The sequence below is a fragment of the Akebia trifoliata genome, chromosome 3 (genome assembly GCF_017979445.1).
Source record: "Akebia trifoliata isolate Shusen 1 chromosome 3, ASM1797944v1, whole genome shotgun sequence".
NCBI classification, from domain to species: domain Eukaryota; kingdom Viridiplantae; phylum Streptophyta; class Magnoliopsida; order Ranunculales; family Lardizabalaceae; genus Akebia; species Akebia trifoliata.
The window spans coordinates 26,699,480-26,713,549 of record NC_141377.1 but is presented as its reverse complement, the minus strand read 5'-3'; the positions used below and the strand labels follow the sequence as shown (position 1 = coordinate 26,713,549).

Sequence of the window (14,070 nt, the reverse complement as noted above, 5' to 3'; positions counted from 1 at the left end):
TCCAATATATTTTTTACGGGTCCATTTAGCCCAAAGAGTCATTTGTCAAGAGGTTCCAGAAAAGCTTCATTTTACCAATATTATTCCAATCCTAAAGACGCCTTAATCCAAGGCCCTCCTCAATTAAGGGTTTACAAATTGAATCCCAATTGACAAGATGATGCGAACGAGCTAAGGAAGGGCCACTCCAATGAAATTTACTATGAGTTGATTCAATGATTTTAAGAACTTTAGAAGGTATTGTAAAAACTAAACACCAATAGATTTTGAATTAGCTCAACACGCCCTGCATTGGATAGGAACTGAGATTTCCAACCTCAATCCTTTTATAGATTTGTCAATTAAAGGTCAACAATGAGAAAGAGTCATTCTACAAGAGAAAAGACGGGGACCAAGATAACAAATGGGAAGATGTCTTACATTGAAATTGAGAATTTCTAAGATTTGATCTCTTAAAGTACAAGATTCACTCAAGAAAACATGCATTTTTCTATTGTTGACTTCAAGACCCGAACTATGGTGAAATTGGTCAAGGACATTTTTAAGACTTAAAACAGATCGAAAAGAATCAGTTGAGAACAAAGGAACATCATCCACAAAAATGAGATGAGAAACTCCAACAAAATTTTGAATTATAGGAATTTCAAATTCTCCATAATAGATACTAGTTTCCAACAAAGAGGTAAACGCTTCCATGGCCATGGTGAAAAGATAGGGGGAAATAGGGCGTAGACAGACACCACACCCACTAGAGAAAATGTCATAACTGGATCCATTAATGTCAATTAAGAAAGAAGGTGAAGAAATACATTCCAAGACCCAATTGACCTAGATATGAGGAATTCCTAATTGAATTAAAATTGACTCAAGAAAATTCCAATGTAAACTATCAAAAGATTTAAGGATGTCAATTTTGGTACAAAAAATTTGAGAGAGAGATTGAAAATGCATATTACAAACCATTTTGTCAGCTAACAAAATGTTATCTTGGATTTTCCTTCTTTTCACAAAAGTAGATTCGTTAGGACTAATAATGCTAGGAAGCCAAATAGATAATCTATTAGCAAATTTTTTTTGAGATAATCCTACATAGGAAATTGCAAAGCGAGATTGGTCTGCACCTTTCGAGGGTGTTGGCATTCAGCTCTTTTGGGATAAAACAAATAAGTGTAGCATTAACCTCTTTCAATAGCTTGCAATGAGTGAAAAATTCAGCACAACGTTTATGACATCCTCCCCAATATGGGGTATAGAATTCAACATGAAACCTGTCTAGGCCAGGGGATTTGTTAATTGAAGAATTGAACACCACATATTTGATTTCCTCCCTAGAAACTGGGGTTGATAAAAAATCAGAGAGATTTTCATCAAGCTTAAATTTGAAAGGGATTTGAGGGCAAGGAGGAGAAGAACGCACCTTAAAAAGATTGGAGAAAAATTTAGAAGCCAGTTTCCCATAAGTTCTTCAATTGTTTAATTGCACCATTGGTCATTGATCAGACTAGTCATTCCATTGATGGCTAAGTTAGACTTGATAGAGGAATAAAAGAATCTTGTGTTACTATCTCCCTCCTTTAGCCACTAAATTATGAATTTCTAACGAAAGAACTCCTCAACGGCTAACTCGTTCTGGTAATTCTTTACTGAAATGTACTCCTGTTGTGCATAATCATAATTTTTGGATCTTGCTTTGAACATCATGAAGACTAGTCAGGACCATGATTTTCCGGTCATTTAAACGCCTAAAAGAATTTCGATTCCAAGTTCTTAAAGCAAATTTCACTAAAAGAAGTGGTTACAATTTTAAACATTGGATTGACAATAACTAGAGTTGACCACACTCTTACAATTAATTCTCTTATCCCAGGTTGCTCAATCCAGGCAACAAAAAAATGTTAAGATCTTAGGACCATTACCTCTACTTTCAGGAAATCTAAATCGAATAGGGGAGTGATCAGAAACTCCAATTGGAAGATAGTCTAGAGTCATGTGTAGGAAAGCAAATAACTAAACCGAATTAATCAAAGCTCTATCCAATCAACTGAGAATCCGCTCTGAAGTTGTAGCCTTGTTACTCCAAGAAAACAAGTCGTCATTAGTTTTGAGATCCATTAAACCACAACTATCAATACAAGAATTAAAAGCATTCATCGCTCATTTGGAAGTCGTGCGTCCACCATTTTTTTGATTCTGGAATTTGAGAATATTGAGATCTCCCAAAACTATCCAAGGTCGATTTGTGTTAATCAGAGAAAAATCCATAAAGAAGTCCGAGCAGAAATTAAATTCTCAACGTATACAAAAGAGGCTTCGAACTCAAATCCATCCCTTAATTTTCTAATAAAATAATGAATCATATGGGAATTTTCATAGAGTTTTTCAAGTTTGAAAATAAGTAGGTTCCAACCAACCTAGACTCTTCCACAGTAATGAGAAGCATAATAATCAACAAAGTACCATTACTTCAAAATAGACTTGTGGAACCTAGAAGATTTGTTAATTTCCACTTTAGTTTCACAAATACCCATCAAATTGATCTTCTCCCATGAAATCAAATCCTTCATTTATTGTCATGGTTAAGACCACCAACATTCCACATAGAGACTTAACATTAATTATGAGAAGGAAGATGGGAGTGGCCCTTCAAATTCGATTTTTTCAACCAGGTAGTTATAGAAGATTCCACAAGAACCATGGCAGTTTTTTTCCTTTAAGCCTTTGATGACTTAATTTTGGCTTGTTTATCTAGTGGACAAGAAGAAGCTTTTGTCGAGGTGTCATCTGGGTTGGATTGGGGTTCAAAATTTGATTTCGTGGACTGATTTCCCATAACAGATTTATCCTTATTTTCTAGGTCATCAATTGGCTTGTTAAAAATCTCCAAATATGCAAAAGGATTATCCATTTTCATAAAGTTCCACAAAGATAGAAACTTCAAGATTTTTACCCTTGAAGGTGGTCAAAACTAACAGTGAAGAAGTTTGTGCATTCAAAGTTGCCACATTATGAGAGAAGAAATCGCACGCACAGATATCTGAACTTGCAGGTATCCCAACAGCTTGCTCTTTTGAAATCTCATCCAACAAAAAGGGATTAGTTGCCTTCGCACCGGAAAACTTGACTTGAGCTGTTACATTATCCAACACCGTATCAGTGTTGCAAGTCTGATCAACAATCGAAGAGGGTGCATCCATCTTATCATGGGAAGTGTCAGTTTGATTAGAAGATGAATGAGAAATTACCAAAATCTGATTAGACTTTTTCCTCCTTAGTAGCTACAAGGGGTTTAGATTTTGGACATTGTGGTCAAATGAAGAGCAATCCTGACATGGAGAAGGTTTCCATTCTTAGATTATTCTTTGTAATGTAAATAAGTTCGTCCATCATCTCTCTCCAAACTCCAAAGAGATAGATTCAGGATAAGTACATGATATGAGCATACCCAAGTCTAGATTTAATCGTTGTTTGGTCATCCATGTGAAGCGGTGTACCAAACGTACTATCAAAACCAGAGTCACCTGAAGTGGATCACCTATTAAAGAAAACAATATAGCAAAAGGGGTAAGAGCATTTGAAGTAAAAAAACGAAAAGAAAAGAAACTAGCACGAAGACATATGGGTAATATGTCTCTTCCTCTTGTGAGAAACAAGAAGATGTGATCCCCTTGGTCCCTTCTTTGAGTTCCTCTCTCTAGAAAAAATGGTAGTTCTTTTTCTTGAAACCCTCAATTTCTTAGGTATATCATGTTAGGTCTAATGGTAAAACCTTCAAGTGTAAGAGAAAATAACGAATTTAGTATCATGTGATATTGATGTAGAATTTATTATTATTAAGGGTTCATGTGTGTTTTTATCCCTCTTTTGAGAAAATATTTTCGATTTGTTCAATTCTAAAAAAGAATAAATTATGAATAATTTGAAAAAATACCAAAAAGTCATGAATGTTTATGAAGAGTTGAATTGGATAGAAGTTTTTATCGTTTCTTATATCATTCAAAAAAAAAAAAAAATTTGTGTATAATTCGTGAATTATTTAAGTAATTACAATGGAGTGGATGCCTTAAACCATTATGTATTTGGCCATGATCACATATGAGTAAGAAAAATGCTCTCCCTACTAAATTAGTATGCGAGTGTTGGATTGTGCATGGAAAATTACATTTTCATGTTTTGATTGGATTTCCCCTTACTATGTAACTTTGTGGCATCCAAAAACATTATCCCATGCCATAGTCTTGTAGAGGACAAAATTCTATATACTCAGAAGAAAGAGAAAGAAATAGTGTCATGTTTCACCAATATTGATTATTTTAAGAAAATATTTCTTTGCAGATGTTTAGTTCATCATTGTTGTGAATGTAATTTTTTTTTAAAACCAATGAATATTCTTAGACATGCAGCCTTATCTCACTTTTGACACTAACCTGAGTATCATGTTGGACAATCCAATCATACAATGATCATAGGGACCAAATTCACAAGATTTTTTTTTCAATTTGAAGTCGTTTATTCTTAATTAAATGACTTGAAATTAAAATATATGGACAATCTATTTAGAAAATAAATGTTGGATCACAACAATTATCAATGTTGGAATTGAATGGTTTTAAAGTGTGAAGTACCTACTATTGAATTTTTTGTAAAATAAATAAAAATAAATTAGAAAATCAAAGATTTTTTTAATTGGATGGGAATAACTTAATAGATCACATTACCAATCATGGGATAATTCCCAAAGAAGTTATAACTCTTTTAACTCTAACCAACGCTTTTAAGGCATTGGTTCAATTTTGCTTATTGGCAGCTCATTTTTTAACACCTCTTTGAAATAATGGGAACTTTTTATTATTTATATATTAGAGTTGATCCAAGTAAATAAAAAACCTTCACTTCTAATTTATTCTCAAGTAAAAATTGTGAGATTCTCGAGTTTAAAAACATCCAATCAATTACGTTTAAATTATTCTCATAATTTATTATTTGTGAGATATATTAAAAGAGAGTACCTAATATTTTTGAGTTCGTTATAAACAGAGATTGGAGTGCTACCCTCTTTATTATAGATTATTATATCTTGGGAGATAGACATTTGCGAACTGTTGACATCGGAACAGGGGTAAAATCTGTTTTAAGGACATCATGTTCAATGTAAAGCCTTGACTTAAGTTTGTTTCTACAAATCGATAAGTTCTTTTAACTTATATATTTTTTTCTCTCCTAATATATAATTAGGATTCGACCTAACTTCTCATTTAATTCTGTACTTAACTTATTTCTTAATAAAACTGATTTGCACCCTATAGATATATCAATGTCGCAGTTCATAACACAAAATTCAAAATATCTTCAGAGCATTTTTTATTTAAGTCGGGATGGATCCTTACTACTCATGTAAAATGCTCGTAAAGAAACATGCAATCCGGCCTTAATAAGAGTGCACTGCAAACACTACACATTACGAGTTGTTCAGTGTATATATATATTAAAGCGCTCTCACCCAACCCAATTATTAACTACTTGGTCACATGCTTTACCACCAACCCCAACTCCATCACCACCCCATAACAAAATCTTATACTTTCACAATTTTAAAAGCCCTGAAGAGAAGAGGGCAGATGACCTTTCGGAATGATTAAAAGTCAGTAAAATTGTTGGGGACTACTTAGTCGTGTTGTATGATAATTCCACCAACACAAGTGCGTGTAGATGGGCACTCTGTACATTGAAGGCATTTCTTCGTTCCACCCTTGGATAAACTTTTCTGTAAATTGTCAGGGTTACTGGAAAAAAAAAACAGGGGCCCACATTTGAATTCTCTAATAAGTTGGTCTATCTGATTAATTAGATTATCAAACCTCTTCTATATATGCATGTGTTGAAATCTTTCCCATTTATCCCTATAAAATGGTATCACATTTTGGGGCTTCCAGTCTTTTTCTTTGGGATCAGATACAAATAATAATTATATATATATGGGATGGGTTCCGTAGACAACATGTTTTGTCCTATATGGTCTAAAAGCTTCGGAATGAGCTGATTTTTTGTGAGGATAGTCTCTATGGTGAGGGGATCATTCTCACAAAAAATCATCCCATTCTGAAATTAATAGCCCCATTTTACAAGTTGATGAATCATGGACCATTCATTTTTACCCTTTAGTTTGTAACCACTTTTCATAGGGTTAGAAGTTTTAGAATCGGCTGATTTTTTGTGAGGATAATGTCATCATCATACAGATCATCCTGACAAAAAATCAGCCCATTGCAAAACCTGTTTGCCATATAGGACAAAACGTTGTCTATGAATGCTACCATATACATAAAAGAAATTCCTGTTTCCATCTGTTCAGGTTTCTTGATAAACAGTCTTATCGATTCCATCTTTGGTTCTTCCAAGCTCTGTATGAGAGTTATTCTCAGCTAACCACACCATGAAAGCATAGCATAGATGGAACTACTTGTGAACCCCAAAGAAAAGTAGTCAAATAGTCCAAAGTGGGAAAAAAGAAACATTATGTTTCTCAACTACATGTTTTTGAGAGAAAGTGAGAAAGAGATATTGTTGATACGAACAAGCACGCTAGTGATCCAGTTTGCTGAGATTTGTCCCAAGTCCAAGACCATATGGGAATGCCTCAGTAGACCAAAATATAAAATCCTTGATTGGACAAATTGTTCCTGTCTAGCAGGCCATTAAAACTTGGGAACTCAACCATAAGAGGGTATCACCCCAACCCAAAAATTCCAAACATCCGTAAACACTTACCCAACAAAACCAATATCCTGAGTAAAAGATTTTTGACGAATAAAACCTCCTGAACTTTTTGTGGAACAGATCTTCCATTTACAAGCATCCTCCAACTCCACATTAGCTAGTGAGAGTCGATGCAAGCGACTAAACTCCCAATCATTGAAAGCTCTACAAAACCCAAATCCCATCTCCACTCCCCTCATCTAAATTGTTTGAAACTGGAGACAAGAAGACCTTTCTTTGTAGAAATGGAGTAAAAGGTCGGGAACTCATCCATTGGAGGGGCAACGACCAGACCAATCGTCCTCCAAAAACCTTACTATTTTCCCTTTTCCTGCCTGAAACTAAATCCTCAATCTGAATAAAGGAAGAACTTTCAAGATCCCTTTCCATACCCCACAGTCGTGCAACTCCCGAGCCTTTCCACTCTGCAACCCAAAGCCATCAGTCCTAAACCTTGCCACAATGATGTTTCTCCAGAGACTACCAACCTCAACCGCAAAGCCACTTCATCAATAAGGAAAAATTCACCAGCCCCAACCTATTAACACCAAGGCCACGCCACCCCTATTATTTGCCTTGGCAATGCACTTCAAGTTCACAAGGTGATGCTTCCTATTTCCCACCTTATCATGCCACTAGAAATCTTGAAAAAACTTATCCAATCTATGTTCCACCTTCCTTGGCATTGAGAACAAAGAAAGAAAATATACCAAAAGGTTAGAAAGCACGCTCTTAATAAAGGTAAGCTTACCGCACTTTTAGAGATAATTCGTTTGCCAGGAAGCCAATCTCCTACCAACTCTCTTCAACAATGGGTCCCAAATGGCCAAGCTTCAATATGGTGCTTCCAGAGGTAATCCATGGTAAGAAGATGGAAACCTGTCCACCTGATGGCCCAAGGAAGCCGCCAAACAATGCCACATTCTAAACCTTCCCAACCGCAAAGACTTTGCTCTTTCTCAAGTTCACCAGGAACCCAAACATTGCTTCAAAACAACATAAAATAACACCTAGCTTTCTCATCTGCTACAAAGATGCATCAAGGAAAAGTAAGGTGTCATTGGTAAACTGCAGGTGCAAGACCATGGGTCCTCTTTTGACCCAACTGCGAAGCCACTTAAGTCCCATTCTCCACCCCTCTCGCCAACAAATGCCCAAGAACCTCTACTGCAATAATGAACAAGAATGGAGAAAGCGGATCCCCTTGCCTCAGGCCCCTTGAATTCCTGAAAAAGCCATAAGGAGTTCCATTAACAAGAATCGAGAAGGAAGGGGAGGAAATGCATTTCATAACTCACTGGATCCATCTCTTCCCAAAACTCATCCTCCCCAACATGTGTTCCAAGAGATCCTTTCCAGACCACCCCCGCCTTCCTTGCTTTCAATCTGGAGTTGAACAATAAGCACCCCATTCAAAATCTATCTACCTTCAATGAAAACTCTTTGACTTGGCCCAATCAACCCATGAAGCACTCCTTTTGAGGCTATTAGTCAGCATTTCTAAAATGATCTTGTAAGTTACACCCACCAAGCTAATGAAAAGGAATCCCTATAAAACTCCTGAACAACCAGCAACAGATCCTCTTTAAAAATCTCCCAACATGCCTAACAGAATTCCATGGAGAAGCCATCAGGTCCAGGGGCTTTGTCGCCTGCCACACCTCATCTTCCTCAAAGATTAGAATTTTTCTCCAAAAAATATGTTCAGTGGTAGCCCCCCTTCAAAGATAAGCTATCAAGCATTTAAAGAATCTTAAATCTTAATGCCAACATCCAACATCATTTGACCTCTTCAGAAAACCAACCAACAGAAACAATTTGGGGCACTGAAAACATATTACCATGCTTGAAGGTTGCAGACATAACAGTTAGGGCTCTTCTTACTCGGCATGTCAGAAATGTACCAATGCCTTACATACACCGATGAGAGGTCAATTTAAATAGGATCAAGGGCTATGTAAGATCATTGGCCCGCTGTAAAATATTTACTTTCCAAAGTCACACATAGATACATTTCAAAACCAGAAACAGAAAGAGACCAACACAGTCACAATATATGTAATATTTGCTGCTTAATCTGCCATGCATAACTGGTGTATAGAAACAGAAAGGATCTCTCCAAGAAATCACAAAAATGTTTCAAAGTTTGAAAGCACAGACCAATCCTATCTAGCCAGAATGTGGAGTGAGTGTAGTTGTGCTTCCAAAATGCTATTGTGGTATCAACACACACAAGTCTTTTACTTATAAAAAATAAAAATAAAAACACACAACTTTAGCGAACTTAGCAAGGTGGCACCTTCAACTTATAATACATAAGCTACTATTTATTATCTAAACAACTATTTGCGATTTAATTTGAACAGGTTCATTGTGGATAATTGAAGAGATGACACATTTTCTCACCGGTTATTGGAACAAAAAGAAGAGAAAAAAAGAAAGAAACATCAGATGCCCAGGGAACCATGTCTAGAGCTGATTCAGGCCAGCATTTCAAAAGCCTCAAAAGAACAAAAACAAGATCTACAGTGGGTATCACCGAGAAGAACCGAACTAAGGGATCCTATATATATAAGAATTGGGAAGTTGTGATATGGTATACAAAACCCAAAGTTCTGCTGGTTTAATGAAATAACACCATCCTCGGTGAGTTATCACTGAAAGGTAAACAAATTTGTTTCTTGGTGTTTGAGGTTGCAAGCAAAGGATGGAAATTTAATTTCACTCTTTTAAGAAATGGAAAGATTTCTTGAGCAATGATGAAGGGGAAAAGTGGTGCTTGTGGACGATGATCTAGAGCCCAGTAATATCTTTTCATCTAATTCAAACAGAGTTTTTTCAATTCTCTTTAACTCATTATCTTAGTTTTTTGTTGTAAAACTGGATTCAGGACCCAAAAAAGAGAAACCTTGAACCTTAGTTTTCTATTTTTTCTCCTTTGGAGTCATTGTAAATGGTTGTCTAATTGGAGAAGGAAAGAACAGCAGGTTGAGGCAAATTGGGAAAGAAAAATTGGGATTGAAAGAACATGTGTTCTGAATGGGAGTGGCATTTCAGAATTTCAAAGTGTATTATAAGCACAGTCACCACTCCTTCAAACCAAATGAGTGGGACCACTGTCCTTGTGGCGATTTCTGATTGTCAATAATAATCAAGCACTCATCCCAGACCAGAATGACATAAGCCAGATAGTTTGAGATAGAGTCAATGACTCCACATCATTTACAAGTTATAACTGATCCAAAGTGAAATATTCACTCTAAGTACTGAGCACACACTTAGAAAGCATTTCACAACCAACCGAGAGGACCAAACATTATCACAAAGTACCTAAGATATGAATATCAAGATTTATTACGGAAATATTAGAAACAATACAAGAAAACCACAAGCCCTACAGGCCAAGATGACCTTCCAAGACTAAGGGAGAATGTACAACAGTCAAACAATAAGTTTCTAAACCCTACACTGTTTAAAAAGAAAAGACCAATTAAATAGCACACTTTCAATATTGATAATTGTAGCTTGTTCACGAGTTTTCTTTCCTTCATGTACCCTTCTATTTCTATACTCGTAGATTGTGTTTATCAAATTGGATCATACAATTATTAGGCAAGGTTTGGTACAAGTTAGGGTCTGAAAAAAACCCAATCCAATAAGATATTAGACTAAATCTGCAAAACACCCACCCTGATCTGATCCAAATCGATCCATGAACAGCCCTAATCACAATACCTCAATCTTGCATCCAACATTCAACATGGTAACATAAAAGAGAGATCTAGAAAAGTTAAACAAAGCATTCAGAAATTACATTCCAATGCCCTAATTTAAAATTGCTGCTAATTAGGAAAAAAAATGAAGGAATTTGAGGATAGCCCTACATTTTTTGAGGAATTCAACAAACATCAAACAATAAATTCGCTAAACCCAATATTTATTTTGCACAAACACTTCATAGATGGAAATCTATTACTATAAATTATCGATAGTTATATCATCCAAATCCAATCCACATAAATCTCCACAGATTATACACATTACATAGAAAATATCCAAAAACCCAAATTCTCAAATTCCTTACCCTCTTGCCTTCAACTCGGCAAGGCGCCTCGACAGATCCTCCTCGTCGGCCTTTTCCGTCGTAGCAGTCGGAATCGAATGCGCTGCCGCCTGCGGAAGTCCCACTGAAACCTCCAACCCGTAATCATCTGCCACCTGTTGCATTAAACTGTTCACCTCTCCTTCAGGCGTAGACAGAGACGTACTTCCAGCCATAGAGCTCTCCATGAACTCGGCCTGAACCTCCATATTAACAAACTGCTTCTCAAACTGATCCATCGTTTCCGACATCTTCTGCAAATTTCCAGTTGTGAGAGACGATTCAAGGGATTTAACGATCGAACCCATGGATTTGCTGATTGTGGTCATCTTAGCTTGCGTGTCGAGACGAGAGACCACGGCATCGAGACGTGATGCAAGGCGGAGGTAGTTCATCTGCTCGCTACGCTTGCGGATAGCGTTCTCTGCGTAGATTCGAGCTCCATCCATGTTTCCCTTCTCGATCGCTTTCTTGACCTTGAGTTTCTCGGATTTCTCTTCTTTCTCGCACTTGCGAGATTGGCGTTGAAGGCTTTTCGAGGTGAATTTGAGTTCCATGATCTGGTTCATGAGCTTCTCTGTGTTTCCCATTGGAGGCAGATTGGATCGGATCGAGCGATTGAAGAGTTTGGGATGCAAATAGCGAGGTGGAATAGATTCACAGGAGTTGCAACTCCAACTCCCAACTGTTTGCGTTTTAACCTTTAGGACATATATAATTATAAAGCCCTAAAAAAGTTAAAACATGATACGATTCCAGCTATAGATTAGAAAGAAAAAATGAAAGAAAATTGGAGAAAGATAAAAACCCTAGATTTCGGGTGGAAAGATACGAGAGATTAGAAGACTAACCTGCTTGGGATTAAGATGGTTTCGAACACACAAAACTGTCTGGAGAAGTGCCTTACTTTAGATTTCTATTCTTTTGTTATGTGGTGCTCTCTGTCTAAGGTACGCGCATATACGCGCAATGCGCGACGTAAAAAAAATGAGTGGCGAATTTTAGGTCAGATAGGGGAATTTTAGGCGTAAGAATTGACGTTTATTCTGTGGAACCCCATTTAACATAACATTTGGCTCCAAAAGTTTAAAAAAATGACAAAAATAAATAACGAGAATGATTGGAATATAATTCGAGTTTACACTTCTGAAAATTTTCAAAAATGTGTTTATAGATATTAAAATTTTCGTAATGCTCGTATACACATGTTGTGAGAATAACCCAATCTTTTTAAGATTGATTATTTTTATATACCATTTTTTTAAAATCACAAACATTAACTTTCATCTTTAAACTTATATAATATTTTGTAAATTAAGTGTGTGATACTTGAATGACTGTTTATCAAATATTTAAGTTTTATTACAAATCAAAGACATTTGGATACTTTTTTTCTTTAATGGGTAAGTTAGATTTGAACCCACGACCTCTAAGTTGTTTTACTATATGTCAAACCAAATGAGCTATAGGTCTAAGCCCCCGAATACTTGGATTTTTACACATATATTTATTATACATTTTAATTCTTATTATAAAATAGTATAGAATAAATTTAAGACTAAGAATATAATGACTTTTTTATGACTAGTAAATTGTATGTGGATATATGTTTTTTTATATGAAGATAAAATTATTTATTTTTATAATTTTTAAAAATATTTTATGACAGCAAATTGAACATTTTATTATACAAAACTTAAATGTTTGAGAAACAGTAATGCTCGTATACACATGTTGGAAGAACAACCCAATTTTTTAATATTGATTATTTTTATGTCTCATTTTTTTAGATCACAAACATTGATTTTTGTAAACATGAAATGTTCACATGAACCTCAATGCTACATTGTTTGGAATCGCCACCATTCTTTTATGAAAATGGGTGTGAATGAGCACCCGAATCAATTTTTTTGAAAATCATTTTTCTCATGGCATTGTAGTAATTCTCATGTTTGGAAAGGGCAAGGTCTACCTAAAATCTAGGTAAGAAAGTCCGATTAGAGGATGGGGAAGGTGTTAGGCATCCCATCCTCTCCACCAAAGGTGGTTACTCTGCTTGGCCATTTTATTTTGTAAAAATTTAAGAAAATAAATACTAAAATGCATAAGAATGCATGACAAGAGTGGTGTGTGCATTAAAGTAAAATGTCCCCCTTTTAAAGGGTTTTGATTTCAAAGTGACATTAAAGGCATTCTATGGAAAAGAATGACCCATGTAGTCACATTAAATTTATGAATATGAATGTAGGTTTGAGCTTTTAGAGAGACCCCATGTTGGAGTTCCATTGAGGCCACAACCTTGATGCATGTATGTATGGCTAAAAACTTAGTGTTTCACCCCATCAAGAAGGCGACACATCTCTTCATCATTGCCATGCATAAGTGAATGTGTGCATTGTGTACAATATGATGCATGAAATTAAAGTAAAAAAAAGGGCTTCAACCCCATCCTTTCGATCGAACTTCAGTCCAATCTACCGGGGATGGGAGAGGGTATGCATTACATCCTAAGGGATTTCTAAAAAAGAAAATAAAATAGAGGGTTAGAAGAAGAATATGCAAGGTTTAAAATAAATAAACTACATCTTAACCCCACCTTGTCCTTTGGTGGTCTTGAACCTTGAGAGGTGGACTTAAGAGTTGAGTGAGATGGTTAAGAGTTGAGTGAGTTGAAATTAAAAAATGAGAGAATGAGTAGGGATTTTGGTAGAGTTTTAGGTTGAAAGATGGGAGCTTGAGAGCATCAATTGTTCATAGAAAATGAGGGTATTTATAGAGTTTTTGGAGAACTTTTTGGGATAAAGTGGTCCAACCCTAAAAATAAAGAAAATAGACATGGGGTTTAAGTTATTTCTTTTTGAATTTTTCATTTGTATGATAGTAAAGATGACATTTGTGAAGAAATGCTAAAAGCATTCTTTGATCTTTGATTTTTTGGTGAATAGAGATGAGAGAACAAAAATACTTTTGGGAAAATAAATAGAGAAGTGACATGTGTAAAAGTGAAGTGGTAGGTGAAAAGTAGACCTTGATTTATTTGTAAATAACTTATAAAGTAAGGTGGAAGGATATTTTTTGAAATTGACCAATGGGATAAATAAAGTACTTTTTGGGAGGGTGAGTAGGAGAATGACATGTGTAAAGGTGAAGTGGTAGGTGAAAAGTAGACCTTGGTTCATTTGTAAATAACACATAAAGCAAGGGTGGAAGTAAAA

At 35.7% G+C, this 14,070-nt stretch overlaps 1 protein-coding gene across 3 annotated transcripts; it reads right to left on the bottom strand.

Annotated features, from left to right (window-relative positions):
* Window positions 1-6,640: 6,640 nt before the first annotated feature.
* LOC147406229 (ESCRT-related protein CHMP1B) lies at window positions 6,641-11,861 on the bottom strand. Of its 3 annotated transcripts, none has more exons than XR_015176367.1 (2): window positions 8,052-11,698; window positions 6,641-7,979 (listed from the first exon to the last, which is right to left on the bottom strand). XR_015176367.1 is itself a non-coding variant. In XM_086434196.1 (2 exons), exon 2 carries the CDS (start codon window positions 11,443-11,445, stop codon window positions 10,834-10,836), a length of 612 nt encoding a protein of 203 aa, XP_086290322.1. In that variant the 5' UTR covers window positions 11,446-11,556; window positions 11,707-11,861; the 3' UTR covers window positions 6,641-10,833. The 3 variants fall into 3 exon arrangements, 2 of the variants coding, with proteins under 2 accessions (XP_086290322.1, XP_086290323.1); XM_086434196.1 differs by adding an exon at window positions 11,707-11,861 and having other exon boundaries at window positions 6,641-11,556; XM_086434197.1 differs by adding an exon at window positions 11,707-11,856 and having other exon boundaries at window positions 6,641-11,583.
* Between the last annotated feature and the right edge of the window lie 2,209 nt (window positions 11,862-14,070).

Excerpts from the sequence above, each read along its gene's own strand:
- LOC147406229 (XM_086434196.1), bottom strand. The coding sequence starts at position 11,445 with ATGGGAAACACAGAGAAGCTCATGAACCAGATCATGGAACTCAAATTC.